Below are 23,917 nucleotides of genomic sequence, written 5' to 3' on the forward strand. Positions count from 1 at the left end.
AGTTTTTGTGGTTGCTGTGAATGGGACTCAGTAATCCAATGTGGGTTTTCACTAGCCCAGTAACGGCAATTGTGCCTGTTAACATTGCCATTTAGGAAAAAAGTTGCCTCATCAGAAAATAGTATGTTGGTCAGAAAATCTCTATTGTCATCACATTTGCGCATCACAAGTTCACAAAACTCAACTCTTCTGTCGTAATCATCCTCACTTAACTGTTGGACTAAATGAACTTTAAATGGTTTGTATTTATTAATTTTCAAAATCTTACTCACAGACATAGGGTGCATATCATGTTGCTGTGCAGCTTTTCTGAGCGATGTATGTGGGTCTTCAATAAATGTTTTGCAAAACATCTAGTGCATGTTCTTCATCTGTTGCAGATTGTATCCTACCCGACTTTGGCCGATTACGTACACTCTCTGTCATTTCAAAAACGCTCAATAGTTTTTGATATTGTTGAAACAAACACTTATGGGGATTCCTTTCTGGAAAGTGTCATTAAACAAATTACAAACTTCCCGATAAGATCTTTGACGATCGCCATATACTCGCATCATCAACAGAGTAATTCGTTCTCTTTCAGACAATTCCATAAAAATGCCAAATAAAAACTGAACTACTGTAATTAGATAACTTGTTTGACAGCAATGCTTCAGAGACACTGATTAACTCGACAGGAATGATATGACCTTTGTCCATTTGTAATTCCCAAGCTTAGACCTGTCTAGTGAAAGCTCCATGCTCAACAAACTGAAACCTGTAGACCAGATGAATTAATAACACAATAATGTTTCTCATAGGCTAGTGACCTTTGTCTCTTTAAACCTTCCTGCTGACTGGAAAACACCAAGTACAGATTCATAAGTAATCAGAGAAAGTGACTCATAAGTTTTTATTCATTGTAATAAAAACTGGTAAATTTGTACTAATGAAACCAGCTTAAAAATAAATTGTTTATTTTATTTTAATTGAACATTTAAAAAATGCTTAAAAAATTAGTGTAACACATTTTGTGGCAAGAACCATGTTAAAATTACATTGTTGAACATCAGTAAATTTTCAATACTAAAAATGCTCTATTTTCTGATAGAATAATTCCTTTGAGATGCGGTTTTTTGTGGCATTCAATTCAGTAAGCTATTACCTTTAAAATTATGTAGCACAAGGTATAGGCTTCCATTAAGAATATTCACGATACCCTCGGCAGGACGTCCCCCGTTGGTGTGACATAACAAAACATTGTTCCAAAAAGTAGATGCCCAATCTCTATCACGATTGTAAGAGGTTTCAAATTTATATTTAAATTATTAAAGGATATATTTGGGTGTTTCCAGACATAATATACACCCTGTATAAAAAAAAAATATTTGTATCACTATTTTACATGTATGTTTCGTGTTTTTAGTTCTATAAAAAGTTAATAATATTGTAAACATGTTTTTTTTTCTGAAAATAAATTTGTTTTGTCAAATTGATTTGTTTATTTATCATTATTAAAGTCAAGTTTTAAAGTAACACATTCCTATTTTATCTAACCTTTTGCTTGTAAAAGTATAGTAATTTATAAAATTTGGTGTAAGTTTTCTCCTTTTTGTGCTAGAAACTGCGGCCTACCTTGCCAAATAGTTAGACCAATGCTTGTATTTAGTTTTAGTTTTTGGCTCTGTTTGGTCCATGGAACCGCAGCCTAAAGTTTGTCGTGAGAGTTCTGAAGTGCCCTGTATAAGAAACCAATTGTGAGATATAACAAAAAAATACAAGGCACAACATGAGTTTCATTGTTTGGCAAGCTGTTATTTTTAGAAGGAGGAACAACACTCATGTTTGAACTTATAACTTAAGTTTAGCATAAATATTTATTACTGCACAATTATGGTAATAGTTCAATTTTAGGTTCCATGCTATTTAGGATGATTTTGGAAAATAACTGCTCTAACTGTTACAAAACCATGCAAAGTAACAGTTGTACTTTTTGCATTGTACAATACTGTATTCTTTTCCTAATATTCCTGGGTATACAATCATTTCCATTATCCCATCCGATCGTTGCCTTGTAGTTCCAAAATCTTTTACATTTCAAGGTATTGAAGGTACATTTACTTTCTTTTCTACTTGTGACTAAAACTACCATATTTATGAGATCTTTTAATCTATTGATTTTTATTATTTATATAGTGTGTATTATAAAATTCAGTTTATAAGTATATTCATATTTTGTGATGGTTTAGACTGTGAAAATAATGTCATAAATAATAAATGTAAATTGGTTGCTTTCAGGTATGTTACAAAACAAGTGGACAAACTTTCTAATAATTGTCAAGGTAAGTCAAGATTTGACTCTTTTAGCTCTGGATTTAAATAATTATGAAAGGAAAAATATATCATACAAAAAATATATTTGTTAAGATAATAATAATAATGGTCACAACTATAACAGACAATTTTCAAAGGACTAGAATAAAATTCGTAAATTGGATAGTATGTACTCCATGTTTAAGATATTAACTCAAATATACAGGTTTAAATGGACTAAGAAAAATTGTAAGAAGTATTCTATTGACAATAACTTAGAAGGGGTAAAGTAGGTACAAAATAAAATAAAAACAAAAAAATTAAATTTTTTTTAACATGCCAAAAATAAAAAGATTAGACCTTTATCAAGGTTTTTAGCCATAAATTTGTATTTTCTCTGTACAAAAACAATTTTATTGATTAATAATTATAAATATAAACTTTTAATAATTTTTCCTATAGCTATAATGTGTATATGAAAAGTATGTAAAAATATGTTTTAAGCCTAAGATTTCATTAATTTAATAAACATAACCGAATTTAGTATTTTATTAATAATGCCAACAAACCCGGTATTACACAGAAATAACACTTTGAAGTTCCTTAATGATGATGGATGAGTAATGAAGATGCTGTAAAGTAAAACAGGATTATAAAAATTTTTACAAAAAATAGAATGGGATCTCTTTGGGTCCTTCAGTTTTTAAACCTTACAAAATATAATAGTTAAAGGTATGAGAGCCACATAACCACATGATCTAGTTTTTCTTGAAATCAATAATTTATTTTAAGAGACTGACAATGGTTTTCATTCTTAGGGAAATTTACATCTCAATTTCAAGAAATCCTGGGTATCTTTATACACTGCAGATTAGATCTTGACTCGTGGACTATAAGATTAAGTATGAAAGAAAGTTAACAAATATAAACATATGGTGATTATTACTCTAAAATCAACCTTTCAACAGTAAGAATGAACATAAAGAAGCATAGACCTGAGACCTAACACTACCCAGCAGAAAATGCAAACAATATTCCACACACTGTATTGTATAATGCAGATTCATACAGTCTTCATCTATATAGTCCAGGAGAAATAGCAGTTAAAAATGGTCAAATAAATAAATGTTTTCTTACAGCAAACTAATGGGATAATTTAATCAAATATATCATAAATAAATAAAAAAAACCATTCCGAACCAAAATCGTCTATTAGGGGATATAGGAGGGGTGGTTTTTAGGGGTGAAAATGGTTTTTTTGCAATTTGTGAGTAAACAATGCATCCTATAAAAAAAATGTCAAATATAAAAGTTGTTGGAAAAATAAAAAAGTCTACTACTTATGTAGTAATCATTTTTGCCCTAACCTCAAAAATTTCCCCAAAAAATTCAAAAAAACAGTTTTTTTTGGTTTTTAATTTTTTTCTTTTACAAAAATGGTTTGATTGAGCTGAAAGTTTGATCAAATATACTTTGTTTTATTTTTGAAAATACTGTATTTTTTTCATTAAGAAATATTCAGCCGTTATAATAAAATTTCACTTTAAAAAAATAATTTTGATAATTTTCAATCACCGTTTTGAAACATTTTTTTAATTAAAAAAGGTTTTCTGACGGCTCATTATTTTCGTTTTTTTTATCTATTTTGAAGAAATGAAAATAAAAAATATGTAGTTTAATTGAAAAAACTGCAGAAAAATTGAAAATAAACAAAATATTGACATTTTTCATTATAACATTGTATTATTTACGTGGAAAAATTGTTATTATTTATTTAATTATAATTTTTTTTTAATGTTGAAGAAATTTTCGAATATTTTGAAAAGTTAGAAACAATTGTTGAATGTGAAAGTTGGATTACAGGTATATATAGTACAGGTATATAATAGTGTCCTTGAAGCAAGAGGGCGGGGTCAATCCTATTCTTCTATTATACGGGTCTCAGTATGTTCTAAGCATTCAATAAGCAGCTGCTTTGTCGTCAGTCAAGTTATATTGGAGTAGTGTCGTGAAATAAGCCTCTCTGATTAGCAATTTACAAGATTTTTGTCCATATAAAATACAAATCGTAAGTAAAACTTTAAATTTTTGCAAAACAAAATTTTATACAAATTATTCAATAAAAATTATTAAAAATAATACAGATCATAAATCTTTGTCTCTGTACATACAATTTTACGCATGCTATTTATCTAGTAATTTTTACGTATTTTCAGTATATACTAATTTTATCGTGCTTTTTTGCATTTTATAGATTCATGTAAATGGTGGAAAAGGTACCTTCTTGTATCATTTGTAAAAGCCGCGATTGAGATTTGGTGAAAATAAAAAGTCGAGGGATATATACTCTTATTTCGTCAAGTAAACCGAGCAATGATCAGCGGTACAAAACATTTCAGAAATTGACTGAAGCACACATTCATGATGGTTGTCGATCGGCATTACAATAGACCTCGATCAATTGTTACAGCTTCCAAAGAAAAAAACAAGAAAAAAAATCTATTGGGAAGAAGATTATGAAAGAAGCATGTGATTTTGATTTTGAGCATCAATTGTGTTTTTTGTGAAGAACCTTGTAACCAAAATAGAGCATTTCGCGGCATGCAGATGTTGAGACTAAAGAAAAAGTTTATCAACTTTAAAGGGAAGAGATTTTTTTCAGAATCATTTAATTAAAAGTCTGTTAGTTAGACTGAATTTTCTCAAAGAATCAGATGAAGTTTCAAGCTTTATTATCATAATAGGTGCATGTTATCTTAGGGACAAAGCTCAACATCTTGTAGACATACATCGAGTGTAGATTCTAAAGATTTCATAAGTTACTTCGTGTATTACTTAAAAAAAATTCATCCGGAGTGCCAATTTTACCTTAACGAAATTAAAGAAGATTTTGATGGTGATATCCCAACATTAAATACATTAAAAAAAATTGAGTGATGATAGTTTTTGATAACGATCTTGTGTTTCCTTCAATGAAAGGAGAAACAATCATTACATTTTAAAAAAGCAGGGAAAAAATTGAGTAGAATATGGTATGAATCACGATCAGATGACGTAGAATATGAAAAAAAAGAAGATATTTATATTTTTTAAGTTCACTGAAAAAAACATACAATATAACAAAAAACTTTTGGAAAGAAATAATGGTTTCTTGATTCAATTTCAATAAGAATTGTAAAAAATATTGTAAAGAAATAAAAAAATATATGATGAAAAATACAAATTAAAAAAAATACTAAGCAGACTCGAATTCTGTTTTTTGATTTATTTAAAAATTTCCACGTAATTTTTTTTAAATATGCATGATTCATTATTATTTTGCTTAATGCTTAAAAATAGCACTGGTATAAAACAATTATAATTTAAATAAATAATAACAATTTTTCCACGTAAATAATACAATGTATAATGAAAAATGTCAATATTTTGTTTTATTTTTCAATTTTTCTGCAGTTTTTTTCAATTAAACTACATATTTTTTTATTTCATTTTCTTCAAAATAGACAATAAAAAAAACGAAAATAATGAGCCGTCCAGAGTAACCTTTTTTTGATAAAAAAAAATGTTTCAAAATGGTGATTGAAAATTATTAAAATATTTTTTTTAAAGTGAAATTTTATTATAACGGCTGAATATTTTTCTTAATGAAAAAAATACAGTATTTTCAAAATAAAATAAAGTATATTTGATCAAACTTTCAGCTCAATCAAACCATTTTTTTGTAAAAAGAAAAAAAATTAAAAAACCAAAAAAACGGTTTTTTTTTGAATTTTTTGGGGAAATTTTTGAGGTTAGGAGAAAAATGATTTTACTGTTGTAGACTTTTATTTCCAACAACTTTTATATTTGACATTTTTCAATAGGATGCATTGTTTACTCACAAATTGCAAAAAACCACCCCTCCTATACCCCCTAATAGACGATTTTGGTTCGAAATGGTTTTTTTTTTATTTATTTATGATGTATTTGACTAAATGGTCCCATTAGTTTGCTGTAAGAAAACATTTATTTTTTCAATCAGGTAATACGACTGGACTAATATACTTAAGTGTGTTTATAGGTAAAGAATACTGGAGCAATCACTACAATTTCCATCTGCGATTTATAAGTTCATGAAATATTATAAGAGAAGTAGTATAAAAAATAAATAAATAAGGAATTTTAGTACAAGTTCCATAGAAGTAATACTGATGGCTTTAGCAAACGAAACTTAAACTAGTGTCTTCCAGGCCTTCCAACACTGACTACTTTAAACATACAATTTCTTCCATGAAATTATTGAAGTGAAAACTTCTTTAGGCGCGTTGAGCGTTTTGGTAGAGGGTAAAATCCTCGGTTCGCGTCACCGACATGCTAAAGTGGTTTCCATGGAAACGTTAATAATCCTTTGGAAAATTTGTTTATTCTATTTTAGTCACTTTGTGCTATTTATGATATATTTAAACGCCTAATACTAAATCTACGCAATGTAATATGCTAATGATAATAGTATATCTATAGCTATGGAGAGCCAGACTAGCGCACGCGCAGTAGCCTGTGTACACGTATACACTAATACATCGACTATTTCTGACTGTATTATGTGCGCGTTGGACGCTTTTTGGATAAGTATAATTTTGTGAGTCACGTCAACAATACGTTATAGTAGCAGTACATCTGTAATTGTAAATGTGACGCGTTGTACATTAAGTATTAGAGTGTAGAATACATAAGTAAAGTTAAATTGACCACGTGGGAAGTTAAACTTGTGTGTACTGGATTTTGTTTATTTAAGTGAATTTTTAATTTGAATTTTATTGTAATTATTTAATTGAAGGATTACTGTTTATTTATTGAATTTAAATTCATTGACTTCAGTATAAAAGTGAGTATGAAACATATTAATATTTTTATACAGATAACTGAATAATGAAAACAACGAATATATTTTTAAACATTGATATTAAGCGGAGACTTTAATATTAACTTCGCAGATGACAAAAATTTATCATTAATTGAATTTTTGAATGAAACATTAGGTTTGACTATGTCTAATGATCGAAAAGTCAGTACAACAAAGTATAAAACGACTATCGATGCTGTTTTTATACGATATTTATATAAATTTCAATCAAAGAAATTTTTATTTCTTATTTCAGTTACCATAAACCTATTGTATCTTTTTTAGAATACAATGAAATGATTGAACGAACAGATAATCTAAGTATTGTCGAAATTAATGATGACAATGATGTAAATAATGAAAATAATGTTCAAACTTGAATTCATTGAAATTCGTGTAAATATAAATACTATGTATAATTAAGATAATTGTATATTAATTATTTTTTCAGCCACTTTGTATTTATATTTTGTTCATGATTTGTTGTTTAACCCATCATATGTAACTAATAAATAAAACAAAAAATTTCATATAATGTTTTTTCAACCACTTTGTATTTATATTTTGTTCATGATTTGTTTAACCCATCATATGTAACTAATAAATAAAACATAAAAAATTTCATATAATTTTTGCATATAGTTTTAATTACTCTCAACTTAATAGTTCCGTTTTCACTTCTATCGGCAGTCCCACGACTGCTATTTTATTATATATTATTTGAATGTGAGCTCAAAAATTTCTATTGGTAGAACAATTTTGAAAGAGTATAAGTACTAAGGCGATTTGATAAGTTAGTGACTTTTTGAATAAAACAAATTTCTTTCAGTAAAACATTTTATTCTTCAATATAATCAACTTTTAGCTCTATAAATTTAGTCTAGTGTTTTTTTAATTTTTGTATTCACTCCAAATAATAGGTTTTCTCAAGGCTCTCAAAATAGGTGTTTGTTTTAGAAATGACAATTTCATTCGACCCAAATCTCCTACCGCCCAGCCATTTCTTTAGGTTTGGAAACAGGAAATAGTCGCAGGGGGGGGAATATGCTGGATGGGGTAGCAGTTCGTAGCCCAACTCATGGATTTTTTCCATTGTGATGACAAGTGTGCACACATGCATTTTCTAGATGGAGAAGCACGTTTTTCTTTGCCAAATGCGGCTGTTTTTGCTACAAATCAACGTCAAATCTGCCCAAATGAAACACTCCATGCATCCCAAAATCTGTGGCCATGACCTTGTTGGCTGACAGACTCACCTTGGCCTTCTTTGATCCACGTTCACCCCAAGCAAACCACTGTTATGATTGTTCCTTGGTTTCTGGCATATTGTAATGGATCTATGTTTCGTCCACAACTACAAAACAGCGCCAAAACTCGTCTCCGGATTACATCTGAACATCGTTAAACAATCTTCTGAGGTGATCACACGGTTGTGTTTATGGTCTACTGTGGGCAACCATCTCTCAGATAGTTTTTTCATGTCCAGATATTTGTGTAAAATGTGATGTATCCGTTTGGTTGAGATACATACAGCATAAGCCAACTCAAGCACTTTCTTTCTCTCCGATCGTCCAATATCATTCCATGGATATTATCGACGATTTCTGGCATTATCACTTCTTTTGAGCGACCTGAACTTCGATATTATAGTGCTGCTACAACCACAACAGAACTCTTATAACTCACTTTTTAGCCATTGAAATTGAAGGTGCCGAGTCCCCATAGTTTTTATCAGGTCTTTCCTTAGTGTCAGTGAAAAGTAATGCTTAATCAGCACATAAAAGTAACTATTTTCTATTTTCGTGAAAATTCACAAGGTTGTTTGCTTTGAACGGGAATCAAACATAAACTGCATGACGCAGCTTGCTCAAAATAGATAATTATCCAGTGATAGATTATAGTGAACTGCAGCATTGTTGCATTTAAAGTTACTGCTCGTGAAATTAAAAAATTCACTGACTTATCAAACCGCCCTTGTGTAATTTCAAGGAAAATCAAAAAGAACTTAAAGATGTGAACAAATTATACAGGATATAAAAAAACTTCAGATGTCAATCATGAAATAAAGAAAGGAAAGTAAAATATGTTTTAAATCTGATTAGGGATGCAAACACTCTGTAGCAATAGAATGTCTTAATTCCAGCAGTGCATTCAAAAATATCTGACATACAGTTTTGTCAACTCAGAGCAATTCACTTAGTATCCAATGAGGCTAAGAATTCATTATAAAGAGCAATAGCTTTACGTTGCTAAGTTCTTAGTTTAGAATCATAAGCAATAAGTTGAATTTCTTTTTAGTAACAACAATAAAATAACTGTATTCTTATCATATCTGTCATGTCCACACAACAAACTTTTAAGTTTGGTGTAACTCAACTTTGTGTCCTGTGACCTATTCTCTTTATTTTTGAAGATTTTCCTCGGACGATTGATTTATGTTACTCAGTCTCTATACAGGTGACACCAATCTTCTAATAACTGAATATAGTTCAAGCAAAAGTTGGAGAGAAAACTATGTTTACACACACATGCGCACATGCGTAAAATTACCAACATATTATTATTGATGTACTATATATTTCACATTAAGCTTCTTCAGGTATAGTTTCACTAAATGAAACATAAAATAACAAAAAATATAAAATACAAACAGATAAATAAATCAATAAACATAATATTTTTGAAATATTGACATTGACAATGTCTATTACAATGTTGTATGTTGTTTAATGACAATAAAGAATTGATTGATTGAAATGTAAAACACATGTTCAAACTGCGGTTGTAAAGATGTAATGAGTGTTCAGATGAGTTAAATTAATTATAAAAAATTCAATCCATAAAGAAATTTCGATTTTGTGACAATTTGACATTCTTGTTCTAAATTTCTTAATTTTGATATATTTTAATTATTATTAATATTGTTTGTATTGGTTTTACCTTAAATAAACTTTCAAAAGAGTCTTGGTTTATTTTACCATGAATGACTAATGGTTTTGTTTCATCATTGTGCCGAAAATCATAACAGTGACCTGTTATTCTTATACTTTGCTTATTTATTGTAGAGCCAATATAGTCTTTCGGGCATGTTTTACAGTGGATTTGGTACACTACATTTTTTGTACCACATGTCAAATGGCCAATAATTTTGTAAAATTTTTTAGTTGAATTGCTTTTGAATTCTGATGACTTCTATTTTTATTAGATACCATGCATCTTGATTTATTACATGGATGTGCTCCGTTGAATTTAGTTTACACATCAGAATCAGGTGGTAATTTCGGTTTTGATATAATTTCTTTCAAGATAGGTGGTCTTTTAAATACAATACATGGAATACTTTTATAAAATCGAATAATGAATAATGATATTTATTCCGTAAGTACATACAAATTAGAAAATACATTTTCGTCTCGGAATTCCACTAACCATCATTATCCAGTATCGATGGTTAGGCAACAAAAATTAAAAACTAATTATTCAGTCTACCTCAAGTTGACACATAATATCTTCGGGCTTGTGCACATAGATAAATATAATAAATAATGTAAATAACTGTTGTATAATAAATAATGTAAATAAATGCTCTATAATAAATAATGTAATCAATTTTATGAGCTCAACATCAGATCAGTGCTCACCCTAAATACAACACCTTCTCTCTTGCACTGTTCCTATTCACTACCCTGTAGACTTATTAAATTATTGAATTAAAAAACAAAATATATTCAAAACCATCTCTTTGTTTATGTGGGTTTCTCCAAATAGTGATCTATGTAGCAGGTACGTCTGCTTCCCTCAGACCTATGATGAACAATGAAAAAAGATGTGTACAAAATTTTGCAATACAATTTTGTAATCCCCTTCTGTTCACGTTCATATTTATGATAATAAAATATTACTTTATTTTCAGCTCCAGTTGAAAATGTCAACCAGTCTCTGTTAAATGCTGGTGTACAGGATCAACCAAATGCTTCCAAAAAATCCGTCACGTTTGTTGAAGGTAAATGTCTGTGTTCTTTTGTCTTTTGATCTTGTCACTTATTATAATTAATACATTCAGATTCATTTCAAGTAATAATAAATTCCTAAACTGTCTGATATAATGTAATCAATCTAAACTCCATCAAACCATAACAGACTAACCCATTAACAATGGTAATGTAATAATTAACACTATTAAGGTGTTCAAATTTCTCTAGGATGGCCAAGTAGAATTTTGCCTTTTCACTTTTTAATACAATGAGATCAACATTATCATTGTTTAGAAGCGTATAACATTTCAGCCGCCACTGGGAACAACACTATATAAATATTTTATTATATTACAACAGATAATTTTCAACTATGTGTGGGTGGTATATTCTCTAAAGTTTATTTTTAATGAGTCTGTGTCAGAAGGTGTATTTCTAACAGACTTAAAAATCAGCAAGGTAATTCCATTAGAAAATTCTAACACAAATAAATCTGATATTAACTTTTTCAGGCTCATATCAAACCTCCCCCCCTCCCAGTACTCTAAGTAGTTGAAAAAATTATTCACTTCCGACTTCTTAACTTCCTTAATGGAAACTCAGTACTGACCTCGTATCAGTTTAGTTTCAGACCTGATTCCAATACTTCATTATGCCATAGTCTTCACTTTTAAAATCAATTTTATACTCACTGGATCCTGGTGAACACTCTCTGGGTTTATATTGCTTCCTAAGCAGAGCTTTTGTGATGTAGTCGATCATGGCATCCTGTTAATAAAACGTGAACCATATGGTGAATAGGTGTTACACTGGAATGATTTAGATCCTATTTTATAATACTTGTCATTTGGACTACTCATTAGTCAAGGCAGGTGTACCTCAGGGCTCAGTGCTGGAACGTTAGTTGTTTTTACTTAACAATCATGATTTTCGTAAGTCTATCATAAATACTACAAATAAGAATCTTCTGTCAACCACCCTCTTTGCAGATGACACATTTAGTTTTTCTCTACATTCATATTTTCAACAACGTTCATTCTAAAAAATGTCTAGGGATTTGTTTGGATTTCGATCTAAAGTGGGACTCCCACATTAACTTGCAAGGTAAACTTTTACTCTGATGTTCTTTTATAAATTTATCTCCAGGAAAACTCTCATATACGGTTATATTGCCTTATTTTAATCTAAAGTTAGTTACTGTATTATTTTCTGGGGTTTCTGCATTGTTCACTCATTCAGTAGGATTTTCTGCACCCAAAAGAGGGCAAGACAGTTGTAGGGAGTTCTTCTGATTAAGTGGTACTCTCACCATTGCATGCCTCCTCATTTATCACCCAGTAGTTTTTGTGTTTAAAAACAAACACAGCTTTTCAATCCTGTCATAATTATAATACTAAACACACGGAAAGTCTTGGTCAACCGATTCCTTCTTTCCTTGTCTCCAAATTCAGTTTTATTTTTGAACCTAAGGTTTTTATAGCCTTCAGAAGGTACTTGAGGAGCAGAAGACCTGAGGTCAGCAGGTTGCTTGCCTCTCATGAATTTGTATTTATAATAATTTAATTCATAGACTTGTAGACTTCAGTATTATCAATAAAACTAAAACAGTGCATACTGTACAGATGCACCTACTATTTAATAATTATTAATATATTTTTTAAGTTATGACTTGCACAAACAACTGTAAAATTCAGCTGTGTTAATAAAGAAGTTTTAAGTATACAATATTGTAGCATTAGCAAAAAGATAATTTTGCAATTTCTTTACTTTGACACGTTCATAACCATAAATCTCTGGTTTTTATCTGTCATTATATTGTACAGTAGTAATGATTAAAATCGGAATTAGATTTTTTCATGTGAAATTTTGAAGTATAATGGGAAAAGTATGTTATTTTTAAGCTTGGGAAAGCTTAGCATATTTTTAAAATTCTCCTTTGTTGTTAAACTTTGTAGATATCCAACAAACTATTTTTCTACTACAAAAGCTGAGTGTTTGTTTGCACAAAAGGGTGTTAAATTATGACACTCAATGTGTAATTATAAGTGTATTCATAAAATTGATCATAAAAGTGTGTCCATCAAGCACATGACAGGCTTTAAGAAAAGCCCAGGATACACTTAATTCTACCTACATACATGCCTTTAGTTTGGTGTACCTGATAAGACAAATGCTATCACAAACATATTAATTGTAACCAATAGAGATGTTGACCAGTATGAATTTTATGTAAGTGCAAATTTAATAATAAAATTGATCAATCATTTGTCGGAAATATCTCATATCTTCTTTCTTTGCAGCACCAGTGTTGATGGCGTCTCCAACTCCAATACTGCCTGCTCAAGCTGATCAACTAACTGCTGGTTTGTATTATGCTTTGCATTTTTACCAATCAAATAGTCTGGCTACAGAAAATTTAAGAAAAAAATTTCCATTAACAAATAAAATGACAAATCTCATAAACATTAAAATGTATACTTTGTTTAAAGTTCGTTTTAGATGATTTATATTTTGAAGGTAACATGATTTTTTTTGCATTTGCCGTTGTTAATTGTAAAGGAAAGTATTAGATTATCACTAAATTTTGAGATCTACAATCTGATATCTTACTCAGGTGGACGACTAGGTGGAAAAATGGTGAACTTTCTGGAAATAGACTTTTATTTTTTTATTCGAGGGAAAGAGACTATGGTTGCCTCTGCACTTAGTCCTACAAAGACCTTTGCACCTCCATTACTTATGTTAGCAATCTCAGAATCTGAGACTTTTACAGAAGAAAATCAAATTTGAGGGCTCCTGTTCTCTGATGTCCTTGGGGCTGATAAGATATGCCCTAGATATCTTTTCCTACTTGTAGATGTGGCAGGATGGTTTATCTATGTGTTCTGCTGATTCTTATACTTTTCCTCAGAGTCTGCATTCATCGGTCTGACTAAGACCCACCTTCAACAGATGTTCCCTAAGAGGGCCATGCCCTGTCAACATTCCTAATATCAATGATATACTTCTTACTTTGTTCTATGATAGTTGCCCAGCCTTTTGCATAAGGAGAGATAAACATTTGAGAATATCAGTATTGAGACCCTGTTCCGGTTTAAGGATCTAATCCTCTTTTCTCAATCTTTTACAAGAGCTTTGCTATAGGAGAAAGCTACTCCACAGTCTGGCTCAGGCCCTACCATAAGGGATTCTGTACCTATTTTGGTAAGGGAATCTGCTTTTTTGTTTCCATGAAATTGGTGGCCCGGCACACAACATAGTGGAAATGGACTTGGAAATAAAGTTGTGAAACATTTAGTACAAATGTTGGGTACTCTCCACGTGGACAATTATAACAGTGTCCTGTTAAAACTTCCTAACAAAGGAACTTTATGCACTGATACACTTAAAAAAGACGGGACATATTTACTGATATGCAAATCTGAAGAAAGGTGACAAAGTGAAATGCAATGGAAATGTTGTTAAAGTGAGGAATTGGCATAAGCCAACTGTCAAGTAAAAACATGAAACGAGATGCCAGAGACTGTGTTGTTAAAAAAGTGCAGAGTGCGTAGTAAGGATGGGCTGAATAAAAATACTGTGTTCCCAAGTGCTAAGTGTGTAGGTGAGGGAGGATTGTGCACAGTTCAATGTCTTGATAAGATTCACTATCTGTAAATGAATTTGGCAATAACGGTGAATGGAATGAAATGAAATAATTCATCTGTAAATTTAACTTGGTACTTGATTTTACTTGTTATCATTTTAATCAGGAATTCTATCAGGATTGAGACTAAGGTAGTTAACACAAATCCAAGTCCAAAATAATACAGATATTTATTTTACTTATAAAACAGCACATTGAAAATATAACTTAATTTCGATTGCTTAACTTAAAACCATAATTTTATTCATCCAAATGGGGAAAATTGGTGAAGTATTCTTTGGCAGCACAACTACAAAATATCTTCAAATCTTTCAAGTCATTGTATTTGGTCTTCTTGGTGGGCAGTGGATCTTTAACAAAAGAATAAATTTCTATAAAGCCGAGCAGGTGAAATTTGCTTAACAGTTATATTAGGTTCTTTAAAATGTTTACTTACCATCATAAGCTTTATCTGGCTTTAGAAATGTCTTTTTAGCACATACTGTTGAAGAGTGATTTTTCTTTTGCAGGATTGAACATTTTTTCCCAAGCTGCATAGTAAGAACTCCTCAGCATCAGTTTTTAAGCTCCTTTATAGTCCTGGTGGCAAATGGATATTTTTCATATATAATGTTCCCAAGAATTTTGTTAACTTTCTACAGAATTGATAGTCAATACTGACAACTTCAAAAGGAAAAGGGTTCTTCCTAGCATTTTCGATAACTTCAATCCAATCTGAAGGAAATCGTGCCTTAGATTTTGTGTTGACAAGCTCCATATTCTTGTCTCATTCAATTTATGAATGGCCACGCACAGGGAATGTTACTTTGATGGAGTCAAGTCTCTTTGCTTCATAAACTAGGTAATGTAAAATTCTTATCATTATAAAATTTGTGTTCTGGCCCAAGACAAGAGTCACAGAATATGTGAAGGTGTCTGATTTTCTCATCCAGATGTTTGTAAACAAAATTGTGTAAGAGAAACATCGTCACTCCCTGTCTTTCCTTCAGCCTCAGGTAAAAAATACTTTTCGCACTAGACAGCTCATACATTTATTAACATTAAAAGCAATCAGCCGCAACAGCCGCTTGTAGTAGATGTCAGTGGTAATATTCAGCAGTTGTAAATTCTTACCAAAGTCCATACTTATGGCCTCATGTTCCGCAGATTGCTTACATAATTCTTTGGCATGTGTTTTCCTTTTGTTGAACACACTTGCATTGACTTTGTGGAGTTTTGCTTCATTTTCAAGTGAAGTTATTTTCATATTAATGTTAGCAACATCATCAGAATCTCTTGTTATTTTGTATTTTTTTCTGTATGCCTGTAATTTTAGCCGTTAGTTTATCACACGTTCTGTAAGTGTCGCTAGCCAAAACTGATAGTCATTGTAAAAAAATTACATTACTCTCTTCACTTGCAGAGGAACTTTGCAATCCGAACAGAGGGAAAATGTTAACAATATTAACTTTTAAAACAACACCAACAGTCAAATCCAAGACAGACAAAATAAACATATCAGCTGATTCTACTCCACGAGTTCTCAGCTGGACTGAGCCTTTTTCCCCACAAAAGAAGGACTGAGCCCTTTCGTCCCAGCACGTGGACTTTTCTTATTCTTATTACTAGAGACTGAGGGACTGAGCTTGTTTTTTCCCATAAATTGATGTATAGATACATTAAACAATGTTAAATTTTATTATAAATAGAAAAACGCATTTTGGAAAAAAATGGACTGAGCCTGTTTTTCCTCTGACATCTTCATACGTAAATGTAATTTTTTAAAAACCTTCATTTTAGGAAATAAGAATAATTATGCACTCAGCAATTTTCAATAAAAAATTGTGCACAACATACATCAATGCTGAGTGTCAACACTCAATAACACATAATATTTAATTAGATGAAAGATTCATCATTAAAATATAAATTTGGCATTGGAAGCACTTATACATCTTAGTACATACACTATTAAAATATAAATTCAGACTAGTAAGGAATATTTATACACCATCAGTAGTTTTCAGAAAAAGACTTTGTTCCGTACACCATTTAGCAAAGTATCAATTTTCCGGTCTCAGTTTCATAAAATCATCCTTCAGTGGAACTGATATGTAGGCACTCATATTTGAAATCCTGTATTTATAGTATGATATTACTCATAAGTAATTTCTGATTTTCGTGTAGGTTTACTGATTTCGTTTTTGGATTGTAATTCCGTTTTTAGCAGTGAATTTGTTAAGGAATATTTCTCTATTAGTACAGATGTCTATTTGAGGAAAAATTGCACTCCAATTTGATTTTTTTAATAAAGATCGGATAGACTAGGTTACGCTCGGCAGTCAACAGAAGCATCCTCTTGTACATTTTTTGATGTGTTTTCTCTAGTGTCTAGTAAACTGCATGTGAGCAACTCCCAATTTGATATTGTTACCTCATTGGTTCATTAGAGGTCAGACGGGGTTGATTGAAGTTTACAGAGAATAATGGCGTATTTCTACCATAACCTCATCATGTTCTATATGTTTGTCCGTGATTTACTCCCTATTATGAGGGACTAAAGTTATTTATGTATTTGACTTAGTGCCACACAATTGTAAATAAATATCTGTCCTCACTTTTTTATTTACTAAAGGACTGCTTCTCCTGCTTAGTCCAACCACTCACCACTGTGTGATCGTTTACCTTCAATTACACAGTTTTGATTCTTGTAACTAGTAAATAGATAATTTACAAATAAACTACCACAAAGACAATAAATTATTTTGTTTCAGCAGAAAATATGTTGAAGTTACGGCGCAAGTCCACTCTTAGTCTGAAAAGGAGGACTTCTGTGCTTCCTGACATCCTAGAAATGTCATATAATGGAGGTAATTAATCATACTGTCATTAATTATCAGATTGCTATGTGCGTGTGCTTGATAAAAATGTGTGTCAGAAAATGAACAAAGAAGAAAAATTTGTTGTAACAGATAGTTAAGAAAGAGTATTGCAGTTGAGTAATAATTGTAAAAGAAGAGAGAGATATTATTAATTTGTACTGTAATAATAATATATCAGTTCCATTTCATTTACAGATAACAGTGCTGATTCTCAGATCCAAACACCTTTCCAAGAATGTTGTTTTTATTGTTGGTAGTGTTACATTAACACTTAAGAGGTTTAACCTACAAGTTTTTCAAAGAAATACAGAACAAAGCAATTTCTGCTCAATTTTGACATTTTATAATATGTATAGCATTAATAATAAATGGTCTGTATAAAATTACATGTAGATAGTTTGTTTGTTTTAAAATATTTCTTACTGTTTGTAGGCTATGTAGCTGGAGAAAATTAACTTTTTCCTTTGTTCTATAAGTACTCTATACTGATACAGCAACAGAATAAGATTTATTGCAATATAATTATTTATCTAAACTCCTTTGTTTAAAAATATGTGCTTTATCATTTGTGGATTATGAAAAGGTTTGTATTTTTTTTTTTGTACATAGTTTTGAAGTGACTGCTTTTATCCGAAAGGCTTACTAAACAAAACAAAGGTAAAAACTGGGAAAATGCAAATATTTCATACATACAGGTACATGTTCATTTTTTAAATACAAGTATTTAAAAAGCAAGCGTATTTTAAATAGCAGTATTAAAAAGATATACATATAATTTAGTTATTCTATTATTCACGTAAAATTCAAATATAATTGTCTACTACTGTATATTATAACATTATGTAATGATAATCTGATAGGGTGTATTAACAATTGACTTTGTTTTATGTTTTAATTTAGCGATATAAAAACCATGTAGATGACTTAAACTACCAACATGACCATACAAAGTATTTGTAGAAAGGTTCATAGGACATATGTGAACATAGGGAATCATGATTTTACAATGTTTTGTGACTCATAAACATTGTAACAAAAAGTGGAATATGGATAACCCGTTCGTCTTTTTCGGCAAGGGTAGTGTAGACTACGTAGCCCATATTGCATTCTTACACAACGTATTTTGCCCGCTCGTCCTGAAAGGTTTAATGTAATGGCATGACTAGCAGTTATCCGCGGTTTCACACACAATTTATGTTGAAGCTACCACAAATAGGCACACCTTTGGCATATTTATTTTAAATGACATTCTAAACACTCCAGAGATAAGTGTTAGTCATTGGAAGATATTCCAATCTCTTAATACACTTTAAATTTTAAGTTTAAAGAACAGTGATGAGGAAACTAAAAGACTCCTTGAGTTGATGAATTTCTTTTTGTTTTGTTTTAGATAATGAAAACAAAAGTGATGATAGACCTTCAAATGCAATGATTTTGAAGAATCCAGAAAATTCTGTTGGCACTCCTGCATGGCAGATTCCATCACAATCAACTAAGACCTCCTTAAAAAGAAAGTTTAACAACTGTAAAAGTGAAAAAGAAAATCCCTTGTCATCAAACACCCAGAAAGAATGTGCTGAAAACCTATTTGAAGACATGGATGATTTGAGTCCTCTAGAATCAGCTTATCCGATGAAAAAGAGGAAAACATGTGTTTTAAAAGAAAAGAATCAAAAAGATACTGATCAGGTCAAAAATTATTCGGAAGATAAAGATTCGATACCTGAACAGTCAGACATTTCCAGAAAAAGCAAAAACAAACTACCCAATGTAGCTGACAATCGAACGTATGTAATGGTAAACCTAGATACTGAAGATGATACACCAAAAACTAAAACAATAAACCATACTCCTAAAGATATAGAAAGTTCCCTACGGAAAACCAGAAATTCTAATAAAAAAGATGAAAAGAAAACAAAACTTTTGCACTCTGATGATAATGTAACCCCAAATAAAGATGTTGAAATCATAACAGAAGAAGACATTCAGATGACCTCTAAATACAAAAAGAGAAAATCTAAAGTTACTTTTGTCTCTACCAAAGCTAAAGACATGATTGAAGTACCAAAAGTAGAAGATCCTATTGATTCTAAAACTGAAGATAGCGTAAAGAATATAGTAAAAAAGAGTAAAATTAAAACAAACAAATCAAACAACGTGAATTGTATTGAGATGTCAAGTAAGGAACTAAAAAAATCAAATTTGGTACAACCTAGTGTAGAAACTGTGCCAAATGTTCCAATCAGCAAAATCTCCTCTGGAGATAATCAGGATGTCATTAGTCATTCAGTAAAAAGAGGAAAAAATAACACAAGCCAATCTAACATTGTAAAATCTACCAAAAGCACCAAAGAGAATGTTGACAGTAAAGTAAATTTAAAGAAGAAGGTTGTAGCTGCATCTTCAAGTAAACGAAAGGTAAAGACAAACAATAATATCTCCTTGGCCAATGAAGACATCATTCAGCGAGATGAAAGCCATCTGTTGGAATTGGACACTAAAAAATCTACTAAGACTGTAAGGGCACCCAAAAAGAAAGCAAAAAACATGTGTGATGAAGAAAAGTTAAAATTAACAAATGCTCCCGTGCTTTCTGAAGAAAGCCTTCAGACAAATGTAAGATCTTCTAGATTACGGGAGAAGGAAAAGATTATCAAGGAGAGCTCTTTTGTAGTAAATAATATGGTAGAAAACTCAGAAAAAGGAATCAAACAGTCTGCAACATCTGTGAGAAAATCTAGAAATTGCTCTAGAATTAAAAGTTCTTCTGAAGCTCAAGTTATGACTTCAAGTAATTCTCAAACAGATAATGAACAATGTCCTGTAACAATAGAAAATCCTGATCTCATCAAAAACAGTAGAAAAACATTAAATTTAAAAAGAAATAATAAAGTGGATAAATGTGGGGAGAAAGCAAATTTCTCAAATGATTTTACTAAACACAAGGAAGAAAAATGTACTACAAACCTTGAGACTGATGATATGACAAGAAAAGTAGAAAAAGAAGTGGATGAAAAAATTAATGGCGATTGTATGCACAAAAAAGATAAACAAAGTGTAAGAAAGTCTTCTGCCAAAAAACGTGCAGTTAGTACTCGTCCATCACAAGGACATCCTGAGTACAATACAGCATCAACAGAACAACCATTTAGAAATATAAATCAGAATGTGAGGGAGAAAAGTGAAATAATAAGTGCGGAAGATGAAGTCAATATTGATAATCAAGTAATAGGAAGGGTCTCGGCAAGAAAATCTAAATCTACAAATAAAATTTCCTTAGATTACCCGAATCCCATTGTATTAGGACGGAAACGAAAATCTGAAAACAATAATACACATTCAGATGTACCTGGTAAGTCAAATTATTAGATAATATTTTTTAAACAGTTAGTTAATTTCATTAATAATAATAACTATTGCATTGAACCATGGAGCATACCTTATTAATTTAACAGTTGGAAATTCCAGCAAGGTTTCATTATTTAAAAATAACAGTTTGCATTCATTTTTTAAATAAGAATAAAACAATATTACAAGTCGTGTCATTAAAAATCATAAAGGTTAAGTTTTAGTGCCATGAATTACTGTATGAAAGTCTTTTCTCATGTTAAAACATTGATTGAAGTAGTATTCTTTTTCTCATTGGACTCAAAACGTTAAGAAAACCTGTAACAGCAAAAAGTGTATGTGCCCTAAAACCAACAGAACATTCTTAAGAGCATTTTATTATTTTCAAAATGAAGCACCAATTGACTAGTTGCTATAACTATTTAAATTCAAAATTGTATATGGTACGGCCTCTACTTGTAATATTGTAACTTAAGTGCTGAAAACATTTTGTACACATTATGTTGTTTAACTTTACAGATAAACGCCATATGCCTCGAATGATAACAACACCAGTTGCATATTGGGAGAATAGGAATTTGTTAAACACCATTGAAAAAAGTTTGTATATGTTTTTAGTGAATGCATGAGTGCATGACAATGAATTGCATGGGTTTAGTCTTACTTCTTATTTAACTCATATCTTGCTTTATAGAAAAGTTGTGCTGAAAACCAAAAACTCATAGTTTTTAGAAGCTTAATCCTCAATTTGGTTGCTCACTTTTCAATAGAAAGGTCAAAACATTGATTTTGTATATGCATTAGAAATATGTTCTAGATCTGTTAATATAAACTTCTAAAAAAGAATGAAATTCATATTGACACCCATATTAGATTCCTTCGTGTCTGCATTTATAAGTTACGCATTGAAAGACATTTCCACTTTCAGATATTTATGATTATTGGTTGCCAGTAAGACATCCATCTACAGCTATGCTTTGTCTTTGTTAGGATGGTGGATTTTTTCCAGCATGGCAAAAAAGTAAGAACCTCTCCACAATGGTTTTGTTCTTGAGTATTATTTATAGAAAACTAATCGAAATAGTATCTTAGGAAGTGGCACCTGTCATAAAGAAATACACATCTTATATTGATACAGTTGCATTTATATATCCACTCACTGACTGATATATATATATATATATTTTTTTTTTTTTTTTTGCGTGTTTATGTCACTGTAATCCTTCTAAACGACTGGACCGATTTTGACAAAATTTTGTGTGTGTGTTGAAGGAGATTCAAGAATGGTTTAGATTTACAACTCTGTCCAATTTAAATTGTTTATTGAATTAATGTTTTATTTATAAATTGTTGTTGACTTTGGAATGTTTTATCTTCGATCCGGCAGACTGCGCTATGACACGTAATACAAACTGAACTGATACTTAACAGCTATTAATACTTTCAGTTGAAGTTAATCAATGAGGCAGAAACATTTGTTCACATTTAACATTTTGAAAATTATTATTGTAAATCGCTTGATCAGTAGTGTAATGCAGATTGCGTAGAAGAAGTTATTGCCTAATTTTAAATTTAGATTGCACCAATGATCAATAAACTATCTAATGCAATGAAAATACTATTAAACGCTGATATAAAAACCACCTCACTGTACAAAACCGTGAATGTTTGCACATACCATAATTGAATTTGCTTAGATCGAAGGTAAATGAAAAGAGCCAAAAGAAGATGCTTCATGATCGAAATTGGCTTTCGTTGATACATTTTCTTGATTGGAGCACAAGGCAAACTCCACAATAATACTGGAATATCTTAGACAGAAAATTAATTTTAACAGACCGAATTTGATTCTTTACAATCTAATTAGTTTATCGAGATTCATCCATATAAATTAATTGTACTGAATAACTTGTCAACACCTAGCAAAAACCATGAAAGATAGGGCAGGAAATATGGTACATACATTCATAATGCACCCAAGAGGCTCTCAAATGACTATCAGTTATCTTAGGAATGTTTAGAGTGTGATAGAAAAAGAATACGTGAATATAGTGTACTGTTTTTCAACAGGAAATGGCGTGCGAAGCCGTGGGCAACTGCTTGGATATATATATATATATATATACAGGATGTTAAAAAAAATTGGGAAAATATTTTTGGATAGATTTGATAGATAGTAGGTGAAAATAACCAAAAAGATTGTAAGACTATGATTCAATTTCCTTTGTTAAGTGTCTGGGTTTTTATTTTTTTTAAACATAACACAAATTGATTAAGTAATGAAATTTAATTGTGCACATTTATATTTCTTAGTAGGTTGTTACTATCTTCCAAAAAAATCTATCATTATTATTTTCAAAATGGGGATTAAAATATATATATATATATATATATATATATATATATATATATATATAATAGGCAGCCAAACTTCAGGGGGTTATTTCAAAAGGACAAAGCAAACAACAACAAAAAAAACACAGATAAGATCTTGAAACTTGGTATAAATATTGGTCTTAATAGTTTACATATACCTTCAAAGTTTTATTTTTGTACAACATTCCTTTTTAAAATGGTGTTAGTTTTAAATATTTAAAGCTAAATATCTCAAAACCCTTCCCTTAAATTTTATTAAAAACCTGTAAGACACAAAAGCATTAAATTATTTAGTCTTTCAAATTATAGTATGTAGATTTTGAAGATCAGACAGCTAATAACTGAGAAATTTAAATGTTTATCTTAGAAAAACTTGCTTATTACTAATAAGAAGTTTAAAATTTGCTAAAGTTAAATTTATTTACTAAAATATAGGTACAGAGAAGTAGCTTATGTGTGACATTGATGGCCTTGTGCTCTTTCCAGTCCTTTTATAATTAAAAAATGTAACAAGTATAAAATTTAGTTAGATTTAAAA

At 30.5% G+C, this 23,917-nt stretch overlaps 1 protein-coding gene across 7 annotated transcripts in view; it reads left to right on the forward strand.

The window, feature by feature from the left end:
* Nucleotides 1-23,917, forward strand: part of LOC124355131 (transcriptional regulator ATRX-like) — a 74,300-nt gene that overhangs the window by 10,536 nt on the left and 39,847 nt on the right. For 4 of the 7 annotated variants that reach the window (XM_046806096.1, XM_046806094.1, XM_046806098.1 and 1 more), the window contains exons 3-8: nucleotides 2,278-2,321; nucleotides 11,088-11,177; nucleotides 13,449-13,511; nucleotides 17,548-17,643; nucleotides 19,046-21,007; nucleotides 21,523-21,603. In XM_046806096.1, coding sequence (XP_046662052.1) covers nucleotides 2,278-2,321; nucleotides 11,088-11,177; nucleotides 13,449-13,511; nucleotides 17,548-17,643; nucleotides 19,046-21,007; nucleotides 21,523-21,603 — 2,336 coding nt within the window. The remainder of the gene's footprint in view (nucleotides 1-2,277; nucleotides 2,322-11,087; nucleotides 11,178-13,448; nucleotides 13,512-17,547; nucleotides 17,644-19,045; nucleotides 21,008-21,522; nucleotides 21,604-23,917) is intronic. The other 3 variants (XM_046806099.1, XM_046806100.1, XM_046806095.1) reach the window with 2 other exon arrangements.

This window comes from Homalodisca vitripennis, chromosome 2, assembly GCF_021130785.1.
Source record: "Homalodisca vitripennis isolate AUS2020 chromosome 2, UT_GWSS_2.1, whole genome shotgun sequence".
Classification (NCBI taxonomy): Eukaryota; Metazoa; Arthropoda; class Insecta; order Hemiptera; family Cicadellidae; genus Homalodisca; species Homalodisca vitripennis.